General features: G+C 32.6%; 1 protein-coding gene across 1 annotated transcript; it reads right to left on the reverse strand.

The window, feature by feature from the left end:
- Positions 1–633: 633 nt before the first annotated feature.
- Positions 634–20,932, reverse strand: LOC127728143 (C-type lectin galactose-binding isoform-like). Its single transcript, XM_052235386.1, has 4 exons — positions 20,666–20,932; positions 7,681–7,726; positions 1,789–1,870; positions 634–883 (listed from the first exon to the last, which is right to left on the reverse strand). Exons 1-4 carry the CDS (start codon positions 20,914–20,916, stop codon positions 642–644), a joined length of 621 nt encoding a protein of 206 aa, XP_052091346.1. The 5' UTR covers positions 20,917–20,932; the 3' UTR covers positions 634–641.
- Positions 20,933–27,159: the final 6,227 nt, after the last annotated feature.

The following is a 27,159-nucleotide window of genomic DNA, read 5'->3' on the forward strand; positions in this document are numbered from 1 at the left end:
CGACTAGTCTTTTTTTTTAGTGTTTCCTATATAATTTTCTTAAACATTTTGCAAAAATATACTCATATGTAGCTTATTATCCATCTATGTTTCCCCCTTTACACACACTACTTTCCTAGACGACTCTTTGTCAATGGCATGTTACGCGACCTAACGCAAGAAAATTATGGCCAGGAAATTAGGCAGCTTTATTATCTCCCGTCATTGTACCCTAGCGGTAAGTGACGACTCTATATGTAAGGACAATCGTCCTGCGTCAACCCTGTCTCTCCCTTGGTCATATTCTTGACAACATTTTATTTGAAATCAAGAAATTTAAGGCGTACTATACTAATTTCCATACATTAAAAAGAAATTCATATGTTCTTTGTTACTTCGACAAAGAGCGCTTAAATCTAAATCAATGTTGAAATATGATTAAAGTTGCCATCTTATGGTATTGTATACTGTAGACGGACGAAACCGTACATTAAAATTTATAGATTAATATTTAGAAACGATTTGAACCGATATCAAATTTTATGTTATGTAATATCAATAGCTAAGAAATATGAAAAAAACATTGGTTAATATATTTTTTTTTATATAAATTGAATGTTTACAACATATATAATGTTATTGTCCAATCACTTCTCGCATATTCACAAATCGCAAATAAAACTGTTTGTTCTCGTACATTCACGATCATCCCAGAGATACCCTAGTCCTTGGAAGTGACAGTAAGTCAAGCAATGTTGGTTTCCTCCATGGTTGTCTGGTCTTGATTTTTCCCATGGCCATTCTTTATGAGGGACCAAAATCTCATCGGACGTTGTATTCCATATCCATTTTCCTGAATCAATATGGTGATGACCGCCGATCCAGACATAAAGACTGCTTGTTCCTAAAGATAAACATGGTTAAGTAAGCTATGTTTTGAAAGAAAAAAAATCAGGAAGTTGAATTTGTAAAATGGTACGTATACCAGAATAAAAAAACAAAAACAAAAACAGAAAAAAAAACACATCGCGTGTACACTCAAGAATATTATTTTTAAATTTGTTATATACACCGATAAGATGTTTAATCTGAGATTTTAAATTATTTCGAATTTAAATAAAATAAAGAATGGAAATGGGGAATATGTCAAAGAGACAACAACCCGACCAAAGAGCAGACAACAGTCGAAGGCCACCAATGGGTCTTCAACGCAGCGAGAAAATCCCGCAACCGGAGGTGGTCCTCAGCTGGCCCCTAAATAAAATTCTGTACTGGTTCAGTGAAAATTGACGCCACACTAAACTCCAAAACATATAAATGAACTTAAATTAAAAAACATACAAGACTAACAAAGGTCAGAGGCTCCTGACTTGGGACAGGCGCAAAAATGCGGCGGGGTTAAACATGTTTTGTGAGATCTCAACCCTCCCCCTATACCTCTAGCCAATGTAAAGCATGGCCCAATGAATTATCAAATGATTACGTAAAAAATAACAATAATACTAAATAAAGCATAAATCCCATTGTAACCATTAGTTTGAATGTCAGACGGATCCATCATTTCGTGACGATGCATTAACAATACTAGTACTTAGTATTTGCTCCCGCCTCAGTATCCAACGCTGACAAAAGGAAACCATATTCCATAATAATTGTGTAAGGTAAGAAGTATGTCAAACCACATCGACACCGACAATGTGACTGATACTATTTAGACATAAGAATCTTTAATATTCTAAAATAATCTCAATTTCGTCTTCTGATTTGATGTACTTTTCTGTTTTCTGAAACTGAAGAAATAATATTTACCTGATAACAAGTTCAGGATGTATTCATGTTCTGGTGTACCTTTCACCTCAGCAAGATTACCGCCTATGGTAACACAATGATTCTGTAAAGACAATAAAAATACATTGAACATACATGCAGTGATTAATACTCCTTTCAAAGTAAGGTAAACTGTCATAATATTCTACTTTGTAGAAACAGTTAGCATTTTTACTTGTCAAAATGATACCTATGTCTTTGTCACTGAAAGTTAAAAATTACTATTTCTAAGACAGTATAATATCCCAAGACGTTTATGAAGGTTTTTTCTACAAAATATTGATATGAAAATAAGGAGATGTGGTACTTTTGCCAATGAGACAAATAAATCCATAAAGACCTTTATTACATTCGTGTCTACTAGTTTTAACACGATTCATGTATGATTATAGTCATGCGATTATAAAGTCTTATACGATTTAAGCTTGTGAACAAAGGACCATAGTCTATCATATAGAATATATGTGATGCAACGGATTACCTCCCTTCCTATCCATGAAGAAGAGTGTACGCATCTTTTGTTTTTTGCATTCTTCAAGAACACATAAAAATAAACAATTTCATTGATTGATTATTTTGTGTTGCTAAAGGATGTTTGATTGTCTTGTTTTTGACTTTTTAATTAGTCATGTACCGTGTCGTTTTATATGGATTCTTGTTCGTCTATGTGTTTTATTGGGTAGCGTCAGTTTCGTAAAATCCATGTTGAAATAGCACAAAGAGAACCAAAGCACAACACAAAGTCTTGCATAAATTTCACATTGTAATCTGTTATAAATTATACACCAGTTTAACATAATAATATTGAACAATTGTTAATGAAAATATTACTTTTATCGTTCCCTCTTTTTCTAACTGATAACTATCTCACTAACTAACATCTCTCTCCGATATCTCTCGCATCCCCTTATATACCAAATTACAGGCGGTACCCCGACGGTTCCAAAGATGGGGTACCTGGCGGTTCTAAAGAGATACCGGACGGTGAACTTATACAACTTAGACACCGTTCAAATAAAAAAAAAAGCGGGCTGTACCCTTTTGAAATTTAATTTAAACTGAAAGTATTCATATAAAGACATGTTACTCAATTAGAAATTCAACTACAAAAACTAAAATCGCTAACCCCTCCCCAACTAGCAATTTAAATTCCTATTTCATTGAAGGGAACAAAACTAGTCTACTACTACTATTGTTTTAAAAATAGATTAACTGACCACTACACAAGCTAAATATAGCTCAACTCAAGTCAATGTTTATACGTACACTTTCACACGCATATAAAGTTAAATTTCGTCACATTTCGCTGATTGTTTTTGTTTTAAGTGTTCGTTTATTTCCGGTCTTCCGGTGTTCTTATCTGGTACCGTTTGGCATGTTATGGTTGGTCATGTGTATCGTACCCCAACAGTATTCTCTTGTGTGACCTTTTTTCCCATAATTCGTACAATGTCTATTTCTTTTGTTTTGATATCTTCGGTTGTTCATTGAACTTTCTGAAAACTGTTCTTCTTTAAATTTGGTTCTTGGACATCACTTTCTTTTTCTACTGTATATACATTATATCTCCTGTTAACCTTATTCACATTTCCTACATTAATTCGTATACATTCTTCTTGCATGGCGCTCGAGACAGCTTCCTGAAGTATCTTAGGCTTAGTTTGCCTTATGAACATGCGGAACTACTCTGACTCGCCGCAAGCGTCAAGAAACGACCTGATACTATTTTCCTGGACAAGTTCTGGATGAGATGGGTATGCGCGCCTGTATAAGTCTTCTATAGATGAACCCAACTCTCTAAACGATTCACCAGGTTTCCTTCTTCTTAGTTTTGCCTCTGCAAGATAGCTTTTTTTCATGTTTGAATGTCCAAACTGTAACTCCATCTTATTTATTAAACTCTCCCATCTCATTTGGATATCTGAAGAAATTCCGTGCACGTATGTTTCTGCCTGTCCTCTTAACGTAATAAAGAACACTCACCTTTTTCTCTCTTCACTCCACGCATTAAGTGTCGCAATGTTTTCAAAGTAACGTAAAAAGTCTGCTAATACATCATCGCAACTGCCACTAAATGTTCTCTTTACCTGAACTTCGGATCTATTAACTTGAAAAGGTGATGATGAGTTCACAGGGACAGTCTTTACATTGTCTCTAAAATGTGGAATGTCCAAGTCGAAGTTCAATTTCTGACGTACGGTATCTGCTGTCTTTCTTCTGTCTTCTTTTTGGTTGTCAAAATGTTCCAAACGTCTCGAGGTTTCATCTATAAATAATTTTACAATTACCAAAACTAGAAATGTTATCAGCAGAGTAATCAAAAATAAAATAACATTTTGCTGCAGCCAACATACAATGTCATGGAAAGGATATGTGACAGAACACCATCCGATCACAAGTATCAAGCTTAAGATAAACCAAATCCATCTAAGAACGAATTTCTTCCAATTATGATCAAGTCCGGCTATGTTGGCAATTTGTTGTCTCTGGTTCATATTAGACATCGGTGTGCTCGAAATAAGAAGATTCATCCTTCCAATTATTGCTACCGTCGAAACCACCCCATATGTTAGTTGTCGGCAGCGTTGGAAATGGGGTCACAGGGACCGTCTGGTGTGCGGTTCTGGAATCTCCCGGTGTCCTTGGAATGGAATTAGGTACCCCTTGATATTCTTTAGTTGGTGAAAATAATCCTGGTGCATAAGGTCTTCTATTGCTGAAGTTTTGTTCTCCAGAAACAGTCTGCTCTTCTCCAACGTTAGTAAAATCCATTGGATAAACGTTATAGTCAGTTCTATTTCGATCCATCACCATTAATACTAAAGCACAATTTGAACTGAAAATCATAACATGTAGTCAAATAGTTTAAGTCTCACTGATATTCCAACAATTATCTTCATTTCGAATATATCAAACTTTGTGTGTGGCTATCCCACCGCTGCCACCATTTGTAGCGTGTCGTTTTATATGGATTCTTGTTCGTCTATGTGTTTTATTTGGTAGCGTCAGTTTCGTAAAATCCATGTTGAAATAGCACAAAGAGAACAAAGCACAGCACAAAGTCTTGAATAAATTTCACAATGTAATCTGTTATAAATTATACACCAGTTTAACATAATAATACTGAACAATTGCTGTAATGAAAATATTCCTTTTATCTCTCACTCTTTATCTAACTGATAACTATCTCACTAACTAACATCTCTCTCCGATCTCTCTCGCATCCCCTTATATATCAAATTACAGGCGGTACCCCGACGGTTGCAAAGATGGGGTACCTGGCGGTTCTAAAGAAATGCCGGACGGTGAACTTGTATAACAAATAAAAAAATAGCAAGCGGTACCCTATTGAAATGTAATTTAAACTGAAAGTATTCATATAAAGACATGTTACGCAATTAGAAATTAAACTATCAAAACTAAAATCGCTACAGTCAGATATAATTTGTGCCAATGTTAATTGTAAGAAAAACTTAGAGAGAATCATTTCCCGCCAAATTAGCAATGGCTTATATCTCAAACACAAGGACAGAAACCTTGCATTTTTTTATGCTTTTTTAGTTTAGTTATATATATACTATCAATTTATAACAGTCTTTTACAAAGCTGGTTATTTTGAAACAGAGTAGCAATCATCCTTAACGTTCGATAGCAACTATTTCCTGCATAGTCAGAACGAGAAAATGTTTTCAATAAATCCAATAGTTTAGTTCTACAAAGTGGGCCGACCCAGTAAAAGGATGGGATTTCGACTGCAATTGGAAAAGGAGGTTATCTTTTAAAGAGAACAGATCACCACGGACCTTTAAAGAGTTCTTGCAAAGGTTTATCGTGCAGTAAGCGAGTCACTATCCCTACACGAGGCATCGAAATTAATTTCTCCATTCCGACTGGACGTGGCTGCTTATTTATACATCCCAAAAAGTCAATTGGATGACCCTCTTTAGCATGTGGTTTTACTGTTTGGTGGGAGATGCGAACGAATTGCTATATATTTCGTTACTACAGTCATCCCATGAGGTTTAAAGAACTATAAAAAATAGTCAGATCTAGCTCTGTGGGTCTTAGGGCATTTTCCCATTAATACTATAGAAAGGGATTGATATACTGACATTATTTTTTAAAAATAATGTTGTTTACACTCTTTTAAGCCTCTTAAGAAAAAATGAAACTCCATTAAATATTAAGACACGGATTCCTCTGAACCAGTCTAATCCCATGTCCTTATGGAGTGAGTATTTGCATAATTATACTGATTGAAATAAATCTTCAAAGATAGCCAGGCTTATAGTTTTGTACGAAAGCCATGCGATCGCCTACTTATGACCCACCCTTTACTATCAAATTAAAACAGTTTGAAGCCCAAATCAAATACGAAGTTGAAGAGCATGAAAACCCGAAAATTCCCAAAAGTTGTGCCAAATAAGACTAAAGCAGTCTATATCTGAGGTAGAAATACTTTAGTTTTTCAAACGATTCAACATTTTATAAACAATAAATTTACAAAAATGAATATAATTTATCAATGATAGTTCATGTCAACACAAAAGAGCTGACTCCTGGGCTGGTGATACCCTCGGGGAAGAAACGTCCACCGGCAGTTTCATCGACCCGGAGGTTATAAAAACGAACCAAAAATACTAGACTAAGCTTTATAGTTCTGTACTCAAGACGCGCGTTCCGTCAACAGATGACTCGTTAGAGATTATCGAATTCAAACAGTTTAAAGGCCAAATCAAATACGAAGTTGAAGAGCATAAAAAACCGAAAATTCCCTAAAATATTTTTGAAATAAGGCTAAAGCAATCTATACCTGGGATAGAAAAAACTTAATGTATCGAATAATTCAACATTAATGATAAAAAACAATATATTTACAAAAAATGAACGTATCAATGATATGTTATGCCAACACAATAGTGCTGACTACTGGGCTGATGATACTTTCTGAAAATAGACAGTTTTATGTTTTCCAAACTTCTCTTCAACCCTTTGTTTTTGCTATTGCTTGGAGACCCGTAAGAGTTATACATATACAACAAATCTCATCGGAAAATCCTGTAGCGAGGATGTTCATTAGAATTCAAAGAAAATATATAATGTTCATTATGGACTTAAATCTGTAAGTTGAAATATTTTGGGGTTAGCGGTAAAACGGATTTTTCTTATAAGAAGTATGAATAGAACGTTGAATCTCGTGACATACGACAAATTGTCTTTTCATTTAGAACCGTGTCGAGATCTGACGAAATAAACAAAGCTATATACATGCATGTAAACTAGTAGAATATTAAATTGTATTGGAATGATTGAATTATCCAGAAATTTCCTAAATCAAAATTATTTATTGTCTTGTACTTCGAAACGCTCTGTTAAAATTTTCCAAACTTTTCGTTACTATAAAATATAAGACTATGGGAGATAAACAAAATAAGTTCTTTATCGAGAGATTTGATAAATGATACACTGAACGAATGAGGTAATGCAGAAATATAATATTATGAATCAACAATTGACAATTTAAGAAATGGAACATAAACTAAAATCTTAGATCGAAGTCATTGAAAATGAAAATAACATTTTATAAATTTGGTGCATCAGACGCTTTCTGATCAACCTTCTCCAAACTTGACCAAACATTCGAAAGTCAACGTCATGTTGTATAAATACTTTAAAACTTGAGGAGCTACATGTATATGACCAAAGAGGGACATTAAAAGAATATCAAAATTCAACCTAATGTCTACTTTGCCTGAGTGAGTTAGAACACTAGTTTCTTGATAATTTCTAAATATATCAAAGAAGCTAAAAATAGCTAAATTCATCTAAGGTCATCTTTGCTAAATAAGTCATGTTTCAAAGGCAGGTACTTACCTTTGCATCTTCCCACGATTTTGTATCTTCTATAAGCACCTTTTTACTAAAATAATATAGGAGAACAGTGATTTTACTGATTTTATATCATATTATTTATTTGGTAAGCACTCATGTTATAACAACAAATATTTTTTCTCTTTAATTTATCAGAGAAACTATTAAAAAGTTGTTCATTACGATATGATTATTTGACAATATAACACTCTAGAACCATATGCAGATTTAATTTTGATAGAATAAAAATAATGTTAAACTATGATATCGATAATTCATGTTATAAAGAAAGAGCACTCAACCTATAACACTACAATATGAGCATTTTTTAAGCATAAAGCAAAAAATATTTTAGTCATTTCGTTAAATGTTTTTCTAGCTTCAGATTATTTTTTTTTAAAGTTCGACTAAAGACGATACAGAACTATTGTATATATATATATCTATATAAACAAGTCTAAATTGAAAACAACGTTCAAACCTATGATTGCGTTGGATAAAAACCGCAATTTTTATACGTGTGCATGCAAAACAAATTTCTTGGTAGATGGATCTAAATACAGCACAAACAACATTTTCCAAAAGACCAAATGAGTGAAAAAGTATATTTTAACAAAACGCATTTGACTAGCAGGTCGAACAACTGATGTTCCTAAACCCTGGTGACTGCCATTGGCGATTGCCAAATAAACGGATCACAAGATGTAACAAAACAGATCTTTTTATTAAATTAGTACCAAACAGAAAACAATAAACTTGCGGAAAAGATGGTATACCGCAAACATGAGGTGCAAAAATTTGTATACCATATCCGGATTTCGACAATAAATGTCTCTTCAGTGATGTTAGGAATCGAAACGGTATTTGGAAGGCCATATATAAATTACCTCAATTTAGGATAGACTCTTGAATTTTGAAAGAGTCATAATAGGATGAACGGATCATATAAACCCGAAGGCAAATATAATACAAGCCCAAACGAAAAAAAATAAACAAGTCTAAATTGAAAACAACGTTCAAACCTATGATTGCGTTGGATAAAAACCGCAATTTTTATACGTGTGCATGCAAAACAAATTTCTTGATAGATGGGTCTAAATACAGCACAAACAACATTTTCCAAAAGACCAAATGAGTGAAAAAGTATATTTTAACAAAACGCATTTGACTAGCAGGTCGAACAACTGATGTTCCTAAACCCTGCTGACTGCCATTGACAATTGCCAAATAAACGGATCACAAGATGTAACAAAACAGATCTTATTATTAAATTATTACCAAACAGAAAACAATAAACTTGCGGAAAAGATGGTATACCGCAAACATGAGGTGCAAAAATTTGTACACCATATCCGGATTTCGACAATAAATGTCTCTTCAGTGATGTTAGGAATCGAAACGGTATTTGGAAGGCCATATAATTTACCTCAATTTAGGATAGACTCTTGAATTTTGAAAGAGTCAAAATAGGATGAACGGATCATATAAACCCGAAGGCAAATATAATACAAGCCCAAACGAAAAAATATAAACAAGTCTAAATTGAAAACAACGTTCAAACCAATGATTGCGTTGGATAAAAACCGCAATTTTTATACGTGTGCATGCATAACAAATTTCTTGGTAGATGGGTCTAAATACAGCACAAACAACATTTTCCAAATTACAAAATGAGTGAAAAAGTATATTTTAACAAAACGCATTTGACTAGCAGGTCGAACAACTGATGTTCTTAAACCCTGCTGACTGCCATTGGCGATTGCCAAATAAACGGATCACAAGATGTAACAAAACAGATCTTATTATTAAATTATTACCAAACAGCAAACAATAAACTTGCGGAAAAGATGGTATACCGCAAACATGAGGTGCAAAAATTTGTACACCATATCCGGATTTCGACAATAAATGTCTCTTCAGTGATGTTAGGAATCGAAACGGTATTTGGAAGGCCATATATAAATTACCTCAATTTAGGATAGACTCTTGAATTTTGAAAGAGTCAAAATAGGATGAATGGATCATATAAACCCGAAGGCAAATATAATACAAGCCCAAACGAAAAAATATAAACAAGCCTAAATTGAAAACAACGTTCAAACCTATGATTGCGTTGGATAAAAACCGCAATTTTTATACGTGTGCATGCAAAACAAATTTCTTGGTAGATGGGTCTAAATACAGCACAAACAACATTTTCCAAAAGACCAAATGAGTGAAAAAGTATATTTTAACAAAACGCATTTGACTAGCAGGTCGAACAACTGATGTTCTTAAACCCTGCTGACTGCCATTGGCGATTGCAAAATAAACGGGTCACAAGATGTAACAAAACAGATCTTATTAAAAATGGTATACCGCAAACATGAGGTGCAAAAATTTGTACACCATATCCGGATTTCGACAATAAATGTCTCTTCAGTGATGTTAGGAATCGAAACGTTATTTGGAAGGCCATATAATTTACCTCAATTTAGGATAGACTCTTGAATTTTGAAAGAGTCAAAATAGGATGAACGGATCATATAAACCCGAAGGCAAATATAATACAAGCACAAACGAAAAAATATAAACAAGTCTAAATTAAAAACAACGTTCAAACCTATGATTGCGTTGGATAAAAACCGCAATTTTTATAAGTGTGCATGCAAAACAAATTTCTTGGTAGATGGGTCTAAATACAGCACAAACAACATTTTCCAAATACCAAATGAGTGAAAAAGTATATTTTAACAAAACGCATTTGACTAGCAGGTCGAACAACTGATGTTCTTAAACCCTGCTGACTGCCATTGGCGATTGCCAAATAAACGGATCACAAGATGTAACAAAACAGATCTTATTATTAAATTATTATCAAACAGAAAACAATAAACTTGCGGAAAAGATGGTATACCGCAAACATGAGGTGCAAAAATTTGTACACCATATCCGTATTTCGACAATAAATGTCTCTTCAGTGATGTTAGGAATCGAAACGGTATTTGGAAGGCCATATAATTTACCTCAATTTAGGATAGACTCTTGAATTTTGAAAGAGTCAAAATAGGATGAACGGATCATATAAACCCGAAGGCAAATATAATACAAGCCCAAACGAAAAAATAAAAACAAGTCTAAATTGAAAACAACGTTCAAACCTATGATTGCGTTGGATAAAAAGCGCAATTTTTATACGTGTGCATGCAAAACAAATTTCTTGGTAGATGGGTCTAAATACAGCACAAACAACATTTTCCAAAAGACCAAATGAGTGAAAAAGTATATTTTAACAAAACGCATTTGACTAGCAGGTCGAACAACTGATGTTCTTAAACCCTGCTGACTGTCATTGGCGATTGCCAAATAAACGGATCACAAGATGTAACAAAACAGATCTTATTATTAAATTATTACCAAACAGAAAACAATAAACTTGCGGAAAAGATGGTATACCGCAAACATGAGGTGCAAAAATTTGTACACCATATCCGGATTTCGACAATAAATGTCTCTTCAGTTATGTTAGGAATCGAAACGGTATTTGGAAGGCCATATAATTTACCTCAATTTAGGATAGACTCTTGAATTTTGAAAGAGTCAAAATAGGATGAACGGATCATATAAACCCGAAGGCAAATATAATACAAGCCCAAACAAAAAAATATAAACAAGTCTAAATTGAAAACAACGTTCAAACCTATGATTGCGTTGGATAAAAACCGCAATTTTTATACGTGTGCATGCAATACAAATTTCTTGGTAGATGGGTCTAAATACAGCACAAACAACATTCCAAAAGACCAAATGAGTGAAAAAGTATATTTTAACAAAACGCATTTGACTAGCAGGTCGAACAACTGATGTTCTTAAACCCTGCTGACTGCCATTGGCGATTGCCAAATAAACGGATCACAAGATGTAACAAAACAGATCTTATTAAAAATGGTATACCGCAAACATGAGGTGCAAAAGTTTGTACACCATATCCGGATTTCGACAATAAATGTCTCTTCAGTGATGTTAGGAAATGGAAACGGTATTTGGAAGGCCATATAATTTACCTCAATTTAGGATAGACTCTTGAATTTTGAAAGAGTCAAAATAGGATGAACGGATCATATAAACCCGAAGGCAAATATAATACAAGCCCAAACGAAAAAATATAAACAAGTCTAAATTGAAAACAACGTTCAAACCTATGATTGCGTTGGATAAAAACCGCAATTTTTATACGTGTGCATGCAAAACAAATTTCTTGGTAGATGGGTCTAAATACAGCACAAACAACAGTTTCCAAAAGACCAAATGAGTGAAAAAGTATATTTTAACAAAACGCATTTGACTAGCAGGTCGAACAACTGATGTTCTTAAACCCTGCTGACTGCCATTGGCGATTGCCAAATAAACGGATCACAAGATGTAACAAAACAGATTTAATTAAAAATGGTATACCGCAAACATGAGGTGCAAAAACATGAGGTGCAAAAATTTGTACACCATATCCGGATTTCGACAATAAATGTCTCTTCAGTGATGTAAGGAATCGAAACGGTATTTGGAAGGCCATATAATTTACCTCAATTTAGGATAGACTCTTGAATTTTGAAAGAGTCAAAATAGGATGAACGGATCATATAAACCCGAAGGCAAATATAATACAAGCCCAACCGAAAAAATATAAACAAGTCTAAATTGAAAACAACGTTCAAACCTATGATTGCGTTGGATAAAAACCGCAATTTTTATACGTGTGCATGCAAAACAAATTTCTTGGTAGATGGGTCTAACTACAGCACAAACAACATTTTCCAAATGACCAAATGAGTCAAAAAGTATATTTTAACAAAACGCATTTGACTAGCAGGTCGAACAACTGATGTTCTTAAACCCTGCTGACTGCCATTGGCGATTGCCAAATAAACGGATCACAAGATGTAACAAAACAGATCTTATTATTAAATTATTACCAAACAGAAAACAATAAACTTGCGGAAAAGATGGTATACCGCAAACATGAGGTGCAAAAATTTGTACACCATATCCGGATTTCGACAATAAATGTCTCTTCAGTGATGTTAGGAATCGAAACGGTATTTGGAAGGCCATATAATTTACCTCAATTTAGGATAGACTCTTGAATTTTGAAAGAGTCAAAATAGGATGAACGGATCATATAAACCCGAAGGCAAATATAATACAAGCCCAAACGAAAAAATATAAACAAGTCTAAATTGAAAACAACGTTCAAACCTATGATTGCGTTGGATAAAAACCGCAATTTTTATACGTGTGCATGCAAAACAAATTTCTTGGTAGATGGGTCTAAATACAGCACAAAAAACATTTTCCAAAAGACCAAATGAGTGAAAAAGTATATTTTAACAAAACGCATTTGACTAGCAGGTCGAACAACTGATGTTCTTAAACCCTGCTGACTGCCATTGGCGATTGCCAAATAAACGGATCACAAGATGTAACAAAACAGATCTAATTAAAAATGGTATACCGCAAACATGAGGTGCAAAAATTTGTACACCATATCCGGATTTCGACAATAAATATCTCTTCAGTGATGTTAGGAATCGAAACGGTATTTGGAAGGCCATATAATTTACCTCAATTTAGGATAGACTCTTGAATTTTGAAAGAGTCAAAATAGGATGAACGGATCATATAAACCCGAAGGCAAATATAATACAAGCCCAAACGAAAAAATATAAACAAGTCTAAATTGAAAACAACGTTCAAACCTATGATTGCGTTGGATAAAAACCGCAACTTTTATACGTGTGCATGCAAAACAAATTTCTTGGAAGATGGGTCTAAATACAGCACAAACAACATTTTCCAAAAGACCAAATGAGTGAAAAAGTATATTTTAACAAAACGCATTTGACTAGCAGGTCGAACAACTGATGTTCTTAAACCCTGCTGACTGCCATTGGCGATTGCCAAATAAACGGATCACAAGATTTAACAAAACAGATAAAATTAAAAATGGTATACCGCAAACATGAGGTGCAAAAATTTGTACACCATATCCGGATTTCGACAATAAATGTCTCTTCAGTGATGTTAGGAATCGAAACGGTATTTGGAAGGCCATATAATTTACCTCAATTTAGGATAGACTCTTGAATTTTGAAAGAGTCAAAATAGGATGAACGGATCATATAAACCCGAAGGCAAATATAATACAAGCCCAAACGAAAAAATATAAACAAGTCTAAATTGAAAACAACGTTCAAACCTATGATTGCGTTGGATAAAAACCGCAATTTTTATACGTGTGCATGCAAAACAAATTTCTTGGTAGATGGGTCTAAATACAGCACAAACAACATTTTCCAAAACACCAAATGAGTGAAAAAGTATATTTTAACAAAACGCATTTGACTAGCAGGTCGAACAACTGATGTTCTTAAACCCTGCTGACTGCCATTGGCGATTGCCAACTAAACGGATCACAAGATGTAACAAAACAGATCTTATTATAAAATTATTACCAAACAGAAAAAAATAAACTTGCGGAAAAGATGGTATACCGCAAACATGAGGTGCAAAAACTTGTACACCATATCCGGATTTCGACAATAAATGTCTCTTCAGTGATGTTAGGAATCGAAACGGTATTTGGAAGGCCATATAATTTACCTCAATTTAGGATAGACTCTTGAATTTTGAAAGAGTCAAAATAGGATGAACGGATCATATAAACCCGAAGGCAAATATAATACAAGCCCAAACGAAAAAATATAAATAAGTCTAAATTGAAAACAACGTTCAAACCTATGATTGCGTTGGATAAAAACTGCAATTTTTATACGTTTGCATGCAAAACAAATTTCTTGGTAGATGGGTCTAAATACAGCACAAACAACATTTTCCAAAAGACCAAATGAGTGAAAAAGTATATTTTAACAAAACACATTTGACTAGCAGGTCGAACAACTGATGTTCTTAAACCCTGCTGACTGCCATTGGCGATTGCCAAATAAACGGATCACAAGATGTAACAAAACAGATCTAATTAAAAATGGTATACCGCAAACATGAGGTGCAAAAATTTGTACACCATATCCGGATTTCGACAATAAATGTCTCTTCAGTGATGTAAGGAATCGAAACGGTATTTGGAAGGCCATATAATTTACCTCAATTTAGGATAGACTCTTGAATTTTGAAAGAGTCAAAATAGGATGAACGGATCATATAAACCCGAAGGCAAATACAATACAAGCCCAAACGAAAAAATATAAACAAGTCTAAATTGAAAACAACGTTCAAACCTATGATTGCGTTGGATAAAAACCGCAATTTTTATACGTGTGCATGCAAAACAAATTTCTTGGTAGATGGGTCTAAATACAGCACAAACAACATTTTCCAAAACACCAAATGAGTGAAAAAGTATATTTTAACAAAACGCATTTGACTAGCAGGTCGAACAACTGATGTTCTTAAACCCTGCTGACTGCCATTGGCGATTGCCAACTAAACGGATCACAAGATGTAACAAAACAGATCTTATTATAAAATTATTACCAAACAGAAAAAAATAAACTTGCGGAAAAGATGGTATACCGCAAACATGAGGTGCAAAAACTTGTACACCATATCCGGATTTCGACAATAAATGTCTCTTCAGTGATGTTAGGAATCGAAACGGTATTTGGAAGGCCATATAATTTACCTCAATTTAGGATAGACTCTTGAATTTTGAAAGAGTCAAAATAGGATGAACGGATCATATAAACCCGAAGGCAAATATAATACAAGCCCAAACGAAAAAATATAAATAAGTCTAAATTGAAAACAACGTTCAAACCTATGATTGCGTTGGATAAAAACTGCATTTTTTATACGTTTGCATGCAAAACAAATTTCTTGGTAGATGGGTCTAAATACAGCACAAACAACATTTTCCAAAAGACCAAATGAGTGAAAAAGTATATTTTAACAAAACGCATTTGACTAGCAGGTCGAACAACTGATGTTCTTAAACCCTGCTGACTGCCATTGGCGATTGCCAAATAAACGGATCACAAGATGTAACAAAACAGATCTAATTAAAAATGGTATACCGCAAACATGAGGTGCAAAAATTTGTACACCATATCCGGATTTCGACAATAAATGTCTCTTCAGTGATGTTAGGAATCGAAACGGTATTTGGAAGGCCATATAATTTACCTCAATTTAGGATAGACTCTTGAATTTTGAAAGAGTCAAAATAGGATGAACGGATCATATAAACCCGAAGGCAAATATAATACAAGCCCAAACGAAAAAATATAAACAAGTCTAAATTGAAAACAACGTTCAAACCTATGATTGCGTTGGATAAAAACCGCAATTTTTATACGTGTGCATGCAAAACAAATTTCTTGGTAGATGGGTCTAACTACAGCACAAACAACATTTTCCAAAAGACCAAATGAGTGAAAAAGTATATTTTAACAAAACGCATTTGACTAGCAGGTCGAACAACTGATGTTCTTAAACCCTGCTGACTGCCATTGGCGATTGCCAAATAAACGGATCACAAGATGTAACAAAACAGATCTTATTATTAAATTATTACCAAACAGAAAACAATAAACTTGCGGAAAAGATGGTATACAGCAAACATGAGGTGCAAAAACTTGTACACCATATCCGGATTTCGACAATAAATGTCTCTTCAGTGATGTTAGGAATCGAAACGGTATTTGGAAGGCCATATAATTTACCTCAATTTAGGATAGACTCTTGAATTTTGAAAGAGTCAAAATAGGATGAACGGATCATATAAACCCGAAGGCAAATATAATATAAGCCCAAACGAAAAAATATAAACAAGTCTAAATTGAAAACAACGTTCAAACCTATGATTGCGTTGGATAAAAACCGCAATTTTTATACGTGTGCATGCAAAACAAATTTCTTGGTAGATGGGTCTAAATACAGCACAAACAACATTTTCCAAAACACCAAATGAGTGAAAAAGTATATTTTAACAAAACGCATTTGACTAGCAGGTCGAACAACTGATGTTCTTAAACCCTGCTGACTGCCATTGGCGATTGCCAAATAAACGGATCACAAGATGTAACAAAACAGATCTTATTATTAAATTAATACCAAACAGAAAACAAAAAACTTGCGGAAAAGATGGTATACCGCAAACATGAGGTGCAAAAGTTTGTACACCATACCCGGATTTCGACAATAAATATCTCGTCAGTGATGTTAGGAATCGAAACGGTATTTGGAAGGCCATATAATTTACCTGAATTTAGGCTAGATTCTTGAATTTTGAAAGAGTCAAAATAGGATGAACGGATCATATAAACCTTGGAAATAATTACAAACGGCGTAACTAATTATATATAGTGAATTATGTAATGCTTCTTGAACGACGAGTAAAATAAACACTCTAGAATTATATAGAAGTCAAAATTATGTTGACTAAGTCAGTCTTATAGTTATCAGAAACAAACACACCAAATTGACAACAGGTTGTATATTACAAAATGATTTTCTTATTTGGATAAAATGATTATTTTAATCATTAAATATTATAATAATACACAAGCCCGTGTTTATTCGAAATCAGATATTATTTTATACTTTATTTCTACTTTTAACTCAACGGATATCAATAATTCTGTATTGGCATGACTTATTCTTTAGGAATTGGTTCTATATGCTAATCTCACAACGATTTGAGATAATAATTTGCAGATTCAACTCATTTTGTTAATTGTGGGTTTTTAAGTAATCTTTAATTTGTCATTTTCAAATAGGATTAATAATGATTTTCTACTGATGCTTTTGTATTTGAATTTATCAAAGTCTACGTGTGGATACTTTCTCAACATAAAAGACATTGTAAATTTCGAATGCTATAGTCTTACATTGTAAGAATTTCTTCGATTTGAATTCTATTGCAAAACAATGATTTTTTTTAGGAAGACGAAGCAATATGAACAAAAAATCGTCTTTAAACTGTCAATAGAGAAGGAAGTCCTTTGAAATAATTACAAACGGCGTAACTAATTAAAATCAGATAATTCAGGATAATTCTTCTTAAGAATGCAAATCAGCACTGCGCTTTTCATATTGAAGTAATAGCATTTACGTGTTAACAACATTTTTTCTTCTTGTAAAAGAAAGTCTACGCTGCATTTATAAATGAATATGCATCCAGGACATAGAACAAGATTTCACTAACAGAAACTCCAGATGAAATCACAAAACGAAAGCTCAGAAGAAAAGTGAAATCGAGTGTTGTGATTGTGCAGTTTTTTCCCCTGTGTTTGTTTCACCCGCCAAGCAATAAACCACAGAGTATTTTCAAGATATCGTTAATACATGTTAGTTTGTCAATGAATTGATAAGATGTTATTCAGAATCCGGTACCAATATAACTGTGTAAACCGTTTTCTCGTACAGCATGCAGAGTTCCCTTACAATTAATGAGCTCTTATCAACGAGAAACTTGGTTGTATATGCATATAAAACACAGCAATATATCAGACTGGTTTGATGAGAGACGTAAAATATTTTTTTTTTGTGGAGAGTTTTTTTTTTGTGGAGAGTTAAATTTACTTGAGAAAAATCATGTATCGCTGCATCGCTGCATATAAAACATCTAAATCATTTAAATATATCTCTAATATTTTTTTTTACCCCAATTTGTTTGGTTTTATAACTTTGTAAAATATATTAAATATAAATGTATTCTTTGATAATGAATATAAGCTACATGCATCACTCCCATTTTCCTTTTTATCAACGTGTCATTTTTAACTGAGATTCATAATTTGACATTGTGAAATGAAGCATTTTGTTAATGTACATGAACTGCTTTCAGAGGATTTGTATTAAAGTAATATGAAACGAGTTTCTTATAATTTTAATGTTATCGAAATTATTGAACAGATCCATGTATATATACTAAGCTAAGTCCTACTTGCACGTTTTTTAAATATTTATCACGAATCTATAACTTATCATCGACAAAAAATATTTCATTCAGTGATTGTTGATCGCAAGCTAATTAACTTTCGAGTTTGTTGTCGAAGTTTACCGGATCGTGAAATTGATAAACAATCAACACAGAGCATGTGGAGCACGTGACAAATAAGCGAATTGATAGAACCATGACATTTTTTTAAATATTTTCCATACGTTCCAATTTGTCCCATAAGAATCAGATATTACTATTTACCTTCTAGTGCACGTTTGTTTACATTATTTCATCACAGTTTTCCCCTCGCACTTGCGCTGTGCGGTGGCCGAAATTCTAACGATAGGTCTTCTAGTTAAGGTCATGCATACGGAAAAATATCGGCGAATTAGTGTACGGGAAGACAATAATTGAATAGTAGTACATTTATGAAGATTTCGATAATTAAAGGATTTTCTTTTACAAGAAAGTTCACGTACACTTGTCTTATAGTAAAACTTAGCCATTCAAGTATATAAAACATATTCAACTTTTTTTTAATTTGAAATTTCATATGACTTTAAATTTTAATGATTACTGCTTCGTAATTTTTCTTATATTATCATTGTCAAAGCAGTCTATTTCTTATTGTTAAAGTAGGAAACGTCCTTAAAACTTGCCTCATGCCTGAAAATTAAGCAACAGCAGTGAGTGATAAAATTTAAATATTCAAGGAGATGTTATATAGCATGCATTTATCTAAAATCTGATCTGACTGGTAAGCATATCCATGTTTGATAAAATTTAAGTAAATATTCAATTGCAAGAAATGTCTAATTTACATATGAAGTGGTATGAAACATGTACCCATTTTTATGGTACAAACTTCCAAAACTATTTCTTTACAATTTATCAAAATTTCATTCAGGGGTGATTGACCGAGAACGCTAGCTGCTAATTAACTTTCGGGTTTTATTGCCAAAGTTTACCGATCGTGAACTTGATAAACAATCAACACAGAATCATGAAGCACGTGAGTGAGTTGATTGAGCGATGTTATTTTATATATATATATTTTCTATACGTTTCCAATTGCTAATTAAACTTTGTCATAACAGTTGTTAAATAATTTGGTGTAATAAATGTTTTCTTTCAGAATCAGTTAACACTATCTACCTTCCAGTGCACGTATGTTTACATTTTCATTCGTCACGGTTTTTCCCTTGCACTTGAGCTGTGTGGTTGCCGAAGTTCCAACAAGAGGTCTCAAGGTTAATGTCACTGCATACGAACAAGCTATTGGCGAATAAGAGTACAGGAAGACAATAATTCAATAGCAGTACATTTCTGTAGATTTAGATAAGATAAAGAATTTTCTTTTACAAATAAGTAAATACACACTTGTTTAATAGTAAAACTTTTTTTTTAATTTGAAGTATCATTTGACTTTAATGCCGTTAACTTTAGTAAAGGTGAGTGATCGTTTGGAATGATCCTAGTGTGAAATAAAATCAGTGAAAACACAGAATGACTTATGACAAGTAAACTAAACATTTCTTTTATGAGATTGATTAAAACATAGCTAATTTCACTTTGTTTTGTATTCTACACGCAAATGAGACATCTACATTCAAAATGATTCCTTTTGAATTTGTTTTATATTTTAGCAGTAAAGAAATTGTTTCCAATTTTATAATTGTCTTAGTATAAGTGTAATTACATTTTGTGAGCTTGAAATTTCAAAATTATAAACATAGCTTTCTTGTAATTTACTTTTCATTTCCTGTTGGTAAATATCATTGAAATATTTGAAATAAAGATAATTCATATAGCATGTTCACGAGACCATGTTTAAGATAGAAGGAGAAAACCTCGGAAATCAAAGAAGCCTATTTTTGTAAATATGGATAAATTTTACAAGCCTAGCTTTTAGTAAAAATATTTGGGTTAAGATGTATTCAATGAAACTCACCTTTTGCAGCAATTTATCATTTTAAAATTTGTATTATTGCAAAATGGACAACATATTTTACAAAAAATCACACAAAAAAGTACCAAGAAGTCAACACTTACAATTTTGGAACAATCAGATTCCATTTAAGCGTCCAGTTAGTATGATAGAAACAATCAACAATTTTCATGTAACATTTGTTTGTATCGTTCTGGTAACTAGCAGCACAACATCCATTTATTTGGCAGTGTACAGCACATTGTTTTACTGATATTGTGCTCAACGCCTTGTCTTTAAGTGACGTGAATCTTTTATCTTGTTCTACGTTAAAATGAACCGTCTTCCTTTGTAGATAGCCATCAGTTGTTCGCATTTTATAAGACAGAAAACAAAGATAAACGAGAATCAGCATATTCAAACTTCTTTGACAACCTCGAGATACACATGCAAGAAATTCAATTGGCAAGACAATTGTATACTTGTTGTATTCGATCAAGGATAATAAATCGATATGTTATGAGATCTATTAATGATTGATGAATTTGGAACATTAACCAAATATACGTAAATACTTAAAGGAGAAAATACATTTTATAATTTAACGTGCTTTTCAAAATATGTTTTGAGCTTATCTTTTCAATAGTAAAATATTGAATTAAACGAAGCTTGCGCTTTATGCTAATATCATTTTCCCAAAATAACTATGTTACCCGGTAAATCAACTTTATGTCTTCGCTGTAGTAAATGCACAGGGAACTACAGCTTCAAACCGCACTTCATTTTTTAACTAGCTTAATGTTAAATAATTTATTATCAATTTTAAATATTTCTTTTTATCAGTAATCAATATCATGTGTTTTTCGTTTTTGTTTGTCTTTGCTTGTAAGTTCTTTTTTTAGAAGAGTTCGGTGTTTGTGGTTGACGAGGTCTGTTGTACTGTTCATTATTTATGGGATTCATATTCTCCTTCTTATGTATTATTTAATTTGTTTATCTTCAACGGAAATATTAAGGTGCAGAAAAAAGAAGACTAAACGCGGTGTTAAAAATTAAATTTGGTCGAATCAGAGACATATGTATAATATATATATGTCTCTGTTGGAATAAAAATATGCATATGAAACACATCATAAACAATCATCTTTCGGGTGACCGAATCTTTTAAACGTACATTTAAAAAAGGATACTTCTAATAAATGACATCTTACGTATACGTTATTCGAATTTAGTGGGTAATAAAAAAAAAACATTCCGATTAAAACGAATTGCATTGTAATACCGTCAGGACAGTGATGTATTTTCGTTCAAATGTTAAGGGATGAGCCTTTACAAAAAGTGGCAGTCCGAATTCCTTTGTTTGCTGAAAACTATGTTCTACTTGAAAGGGGGAATTGTATGTATATACATATATACGAATTCGTCAAACCTTTTCCCCTAGATATAGAAATAAATACGGATATATGATAGCAGCGTTACCGCATGAAATTTTCTAGAAAGTATTTTCATCATATTTTCATACTGTATTATGATTTTTTGTTTGGTTGTAGTTTTTTGTTTTTGTTATTGACTATTTAGTTAATGCAAAGTTATTATATTAAGTTCTTTTCCTGTACAGATTTCTATTATTTGTTATTTTGTGTATCCTTTGGAGTATACTTCTGAAGATTCGAAGCGGGAGGATTCAGATACGTAATAAAAAATAATTTAATTTGGAATTTTATGCGACAGTCATACAAGTGAGAGGTTTAATCCACAATTTTTCTACCTAAGGAAATGCATGTACCAAGTCATGAATATGACAGTTGTTTTCCATTCGTTTGATGTGTTTGAGCTTTTGATTTTGCCATTTGATAAGGGACTTTCCGTTTTGAATTTTCCTTAGAGTTCGGTATTTTTGTTATTTTACTTTTTTTAACAGCAAATCTGAGGACTCATTTTGTATTGAATACCTAAACTTCACAAAATTCCGTACAAACAACGGTAAATTGCCGGCTAATCTGCATGTTCTACAAAGGAATTGTTAACTTCAGAATCGGTTGGAAAAGAAACGGAAATATGGAAACGTTTCCGATGTTGGTCCTATTGTTAGGGAATTTAAAAGTTGTGACGTCATTTGCAATATAAACAAAGAAACGCTATCATCAGGTAACGTTTTTTATCACATCAAAATCTGAATTAAAAAGATGTACATTCAAATGGTAAAAAGGACAGAAAACTCTGTTATTTTAATGTAAACAAGTTCGACCAGTTTCGAGTTGTTAAGGAACGGATCTGTATCATAACCGACAAGTGTTAAAATTATCATCAATAATGGTAATGACCAATTGACAAATGTTATATGACTTCATACATTTTTTAATCTTTGTGTCTTTTTGTTAAATATCAAACAAAAAACAAAATTAAATTAAATTAAAGCAAAGTCTACCATAAATTAGAAAAGGACACCAAAAGGATACAAATTTTATTGTTATTGTGTGGTTGTCCATATTCTTTTTGGTAATCATATATACATTTTCGGGAAATCGTTTGACTAGTCATCGTCCATCAACAGAACCGGAACAGGGCAAATGCAACTGTTGGAAAAAGTTAGAAAAAACGTTTACGATTATAATTTTATTAGTATATCGATTTTTTATATTGATTTTTAGTAGTTTAATTGATTTGCTTACTGTTATATAAGGTACGTCCATTTTACTCAAATCTCGAGCCTAAACGATACCGGAAAAGATTTCTGCGCAGATTCGGGAAAATAAAAAAAAAAAATAGAAAAAAAAAAGATAACGATTTTGAGTCCATTAGTAGATTGATTTTTTTTTATTTTTTTTTTTTTTATTGATTTTTCTACCGTAATTATGGACTTCGTCCCCATATAATAGATAGATAGAAACTTAAATAAGCAAACGTGATCAGCAAGTCAACAACTACTATTAAGACAATAAAGAGGAAACCGTCCAACGACTCCTAACTGGACTTATTGCTCATCAATGATGATTTTCACCATTTTTTTTTGCATTTTGCCTTATATGATAAAAATTATAATAGATAAGTAGACACTTTAAATCACAAAAATGATCAAAACTCGAATTTTGCTGATAAAGTTGGTAGACCATTACTCTTTATAGGAGTGATTGCCCTTAAATGAGGATTTTTTTTTTTTAACTTCTTTTGTGTTTTGAGCAAAAACTAAAGAAGATAGATAGAAAATAAACAGACTAAATGAACAGAGTACAAGATCAACAAAACCGAGATTTTTGTCATGAATTCTAATCTCGTCTATAATGTTGGAGAGTGTCCTTTATTGAATATGCACATAGACCAAGGTGAGCGACATAGGCTCTTTAGAGCCTCTAGTTGTTTACTATTAACAAAATATGCCGTATGGTATCCAAAAAGTAATAAATTTATAGCATATGCTACCATTTTTAAATTGAAAAGCATTGTGGATTATTTCTTTTAGACGATTTTTCAATTGCAAATGGGGGATGGTGGTGGTATACTGGGTTGAAAATCAAAAGTTTTGATAGAATTAATTTCAGAGAAAGATCAATTTAAAATTATCCAGAGGTTCTTTGGAGTTTTTTTAGAATCCACATACCACTACGCGAGTAAATAGTTTCACAGTATTTCTGAAAACCCCATTTCACTGCGGACAGAATTTTTGTCAATCTAATGAAAATTTTCCGTGAGTTCTCTTTAGAAACTCACCGCTGATCAATCGATGTTTGCATCTGTACAAAGATCCGTAATAAGCAGTTACATGTAGTAATCATCAAAAATCTTATGGATAACTGGATACCATAAGAAGAATCTATCTATTTGTTTGTTCTGTTATCCGAACATAAAGGCTTTTTAAAAACAAGTAATCTCACTTTTTCGGGAAAATTAACTTAAAATTGTTCTTATTATTTCATTTGATTTGTTTTCGAATTAGAATCGAGAATAATGGACAAAATGCGCAAAATAAATAAATGCGCAAAAAAAATTAATTAAGAATAGAGAAAAATAAGGCAAAAAAGTAAAAAAAAGAGAATAATGGGGCACTCAAATATAAAGAATAGAGAATAATGGGGCACTAAAATATAAAGAATAGAGAATAATAGCAAAAGATATAAAGAATACAGAAATGAAGGACCCCCAATTTAGACCCTCATATATTTGTACTACAAAATGCAGGATTCACCATAAAATAGAATATCAATGGGATTTTATTGATTTAGTTTTTGTTTATTTGACTGTTTGAAAAATATATGCAGGGAAAACAAAACCATATATGATCTTGTTTGATTTTCCTTAATCGAGTCTATGTGCAAATTAATCGGGGTAATAAAAATGTCCACATCAAAGAAACATTTAGAAAGGTGAATTAACTTGGTCATAGTACATTTTTGGTATTCAGCGGATTATAATAAGGTGCATACAAATTTAATAACGGTGATAATCAAAACTAATAAAATGTGTTAGTACACATTTTTGTTTAGGGGCCAGCTAAAGCCCGCCTCCGGGTGCGGGGATTTCTCGCTGTGTTGAAGACCCATTGGTGGCCTTTGGCTGTTTTCTGCTCTTTGGTCGGGTTGTTGTCTCTTTGACACATTCCCCATTTCCATTCTCAATTTTATTTAACGAAACAATTAATAACAAAAAGGTTTATGTTATCACCGGTATATTATAAAAATAATTCAGAAATGCGAACGAAGACATTACTTATCGTGAAATTCAATGAATAAAGAAATAAGCATTTCATGACCATAACATTTTTGAAACGCAGCTAATTAAAAAAAAAAAAAAAGAATTTTTATAATTTAAATCTTTTAATAAAAGATTGAAAAAAATGAACTCAATCACAGAACAACTTTTCTTTTTCATATATTTTGATAATCACAGTTTATTAGTTACAAACTTGCTTCCAAAAGAAAAAAGAAGTGACACTTAAATGAAAAATTGAAAATAACTATTGACATAGATTTACTTTATTTTAAATTATAAAACCTTTCTACATGGAATGTGTCATTTACATCTACATATCTTCATAATGTTCCTACAGGTCTTGAGCAGAATCGACACAACTTTTGTTTTCTCCATCAATGGCTTAGCATCACAAGAGTAAAAAAATTAAAAATTAAACAATGAGAAGTAAAAAGAGAAATCAACTTCACATCACCAGACCTATTAGTAAAAAGTGTTGTACCACGATGTAGTGAATATGGTGAAGAAACAAAGAAAAAAAAAACATATCATGTCTAGCAACGTTTCCCTTGTCACATAAATTTAAACGAATGATTTTATCACCTGCTACATCCACTGCAGCCACTTGCAAACCCATTTCTTAATGGACATGCATCCGAAGGATATATGATGTATAATGAATTATAAAACCTTTGATCAGAGCTTACCGTCTGAAGCAAGAAAATAAGATACTTTCATGACCACTGCTCTATGTATATATAGAAACAAAAACACTTATGCCAATTTCTATACTGTTTTAGAGTGGGACGTTTCTCATATGTTTATAAAAATAAGGAGATGAGGTATGATTGCCAATGAAAAAAACTATCCACCAAATTTCAAATGAAGTGGATGTAAACAATTATAGACAATTGTACAGCCTTTAACAATGAGAAAAAACCCACACCATATAATCGGCTATAAAAGGCCCTGTCATGTTTGTTTGGGGTTGGTTTTTTTTTTTTGGCAGTATGTCGTCAGGTAATTTAACTTTTTTTCTGTACGTTTTTAGACGATATTAACTGTTATCAGCTATTCGTGACATTGAATATACTTTTTATTGCCTTTCGAGTATTTGGCAGAAATCAACAAAGTGGAATTCTCTTGCTTCTTCTTCATGGAGGTTAACAATCTGAATTAGTACATAACTTGACTTTCTCATCCACTTACCTGGTATCGAACCTACTAAATGTACCTGCTTGTCAAGTGTTTTCAAGGTCAAGAAACTATACTTTAATTTTACTTTGTGCTATGTATCGATATATAAGCTCTTTTTAACTGACTTTAATATTTTTCTTTTCCAGCTAACATGTTGTACCCCACCACGTTCTGTATGTGCCTGTCCTAAATCAGGTGTCCGTTATTCAGTGGTTGTTTGTTGTTGTATATAATGTTTGTTTTTCGTTTATTGTTTTGTACATAAATCAGGCTGTTAGTTTTTCTAGTTTGAATTGTTTTACATTTGTCATTTCTGGGCACTTTATAGCTTACTATGCGGTATTGGATTTGCTCATTGTTGAAGGCGTATGTTGACCTATAGCTGTTAACTTTTATGTCATTACGTCATTTGGTCTCAGCTAGAAAGTTGTCTCATTGGCATACACATCTTATTTGTATATTCTATTCGTTAAAGACCATGCAAAAGAGATTGACTTGCCGAACTATATAAAAAGCACAGAACTGTTCAAGTTTGAATTAGTTTAAATCAGGTATCATTCTTTTGTCGTGTGTTACATGCAGTTCTTTTCTAGTATTTCGCAGGTACGTTTTTTAGTCAGCAATTCTGACGTAACAAGACCTATCCGTGCAACCCTTTCAGATTTTTTTGTTTAGTTTTTTTTTACAATTTCTGTATTAAACATGTTAAATCAATCTAACGATCACGATCAAAATA

The sequence above is a fragment of the Mytilus californianus genome, unplaced genomic scaffold (genome assembly GCF_021869535.1).
Source record: "Mytilus californianus isolate M0D057914Y unplaced genomic scaffold, xbMytCali1.0.p SCAF_2, whole genome shotgun sequence".
NCBI lineage: Eukaryota > Metazoa > Mollusca > Bivalvia > Mytilida > Mytilidae > Mytilus > Mytilus californianus.

Coding starts and splice junctions, on each gene's coding strand:
- LOC127728143 (XM_052235386.1), bottom strand. CDS start 20,916: ATGCGAACAACTGATGGCTATCTACAAAGGAAGACGGTTCATTTTAAC. Junction 1,871..7,680: donor AATCGTGGGAAGATGCAAAG/GTAAGTACCTGC, acceptor TTGTCTTTACAG/AATCATTGTGTTACCATAGG. Junction 884..1,788: donor CATCCTGAACTTGTTATCAG/GTAAATATTATT, acceptor GTTTATCTTTAG/GAACAAGCAGTCTTTATGTC.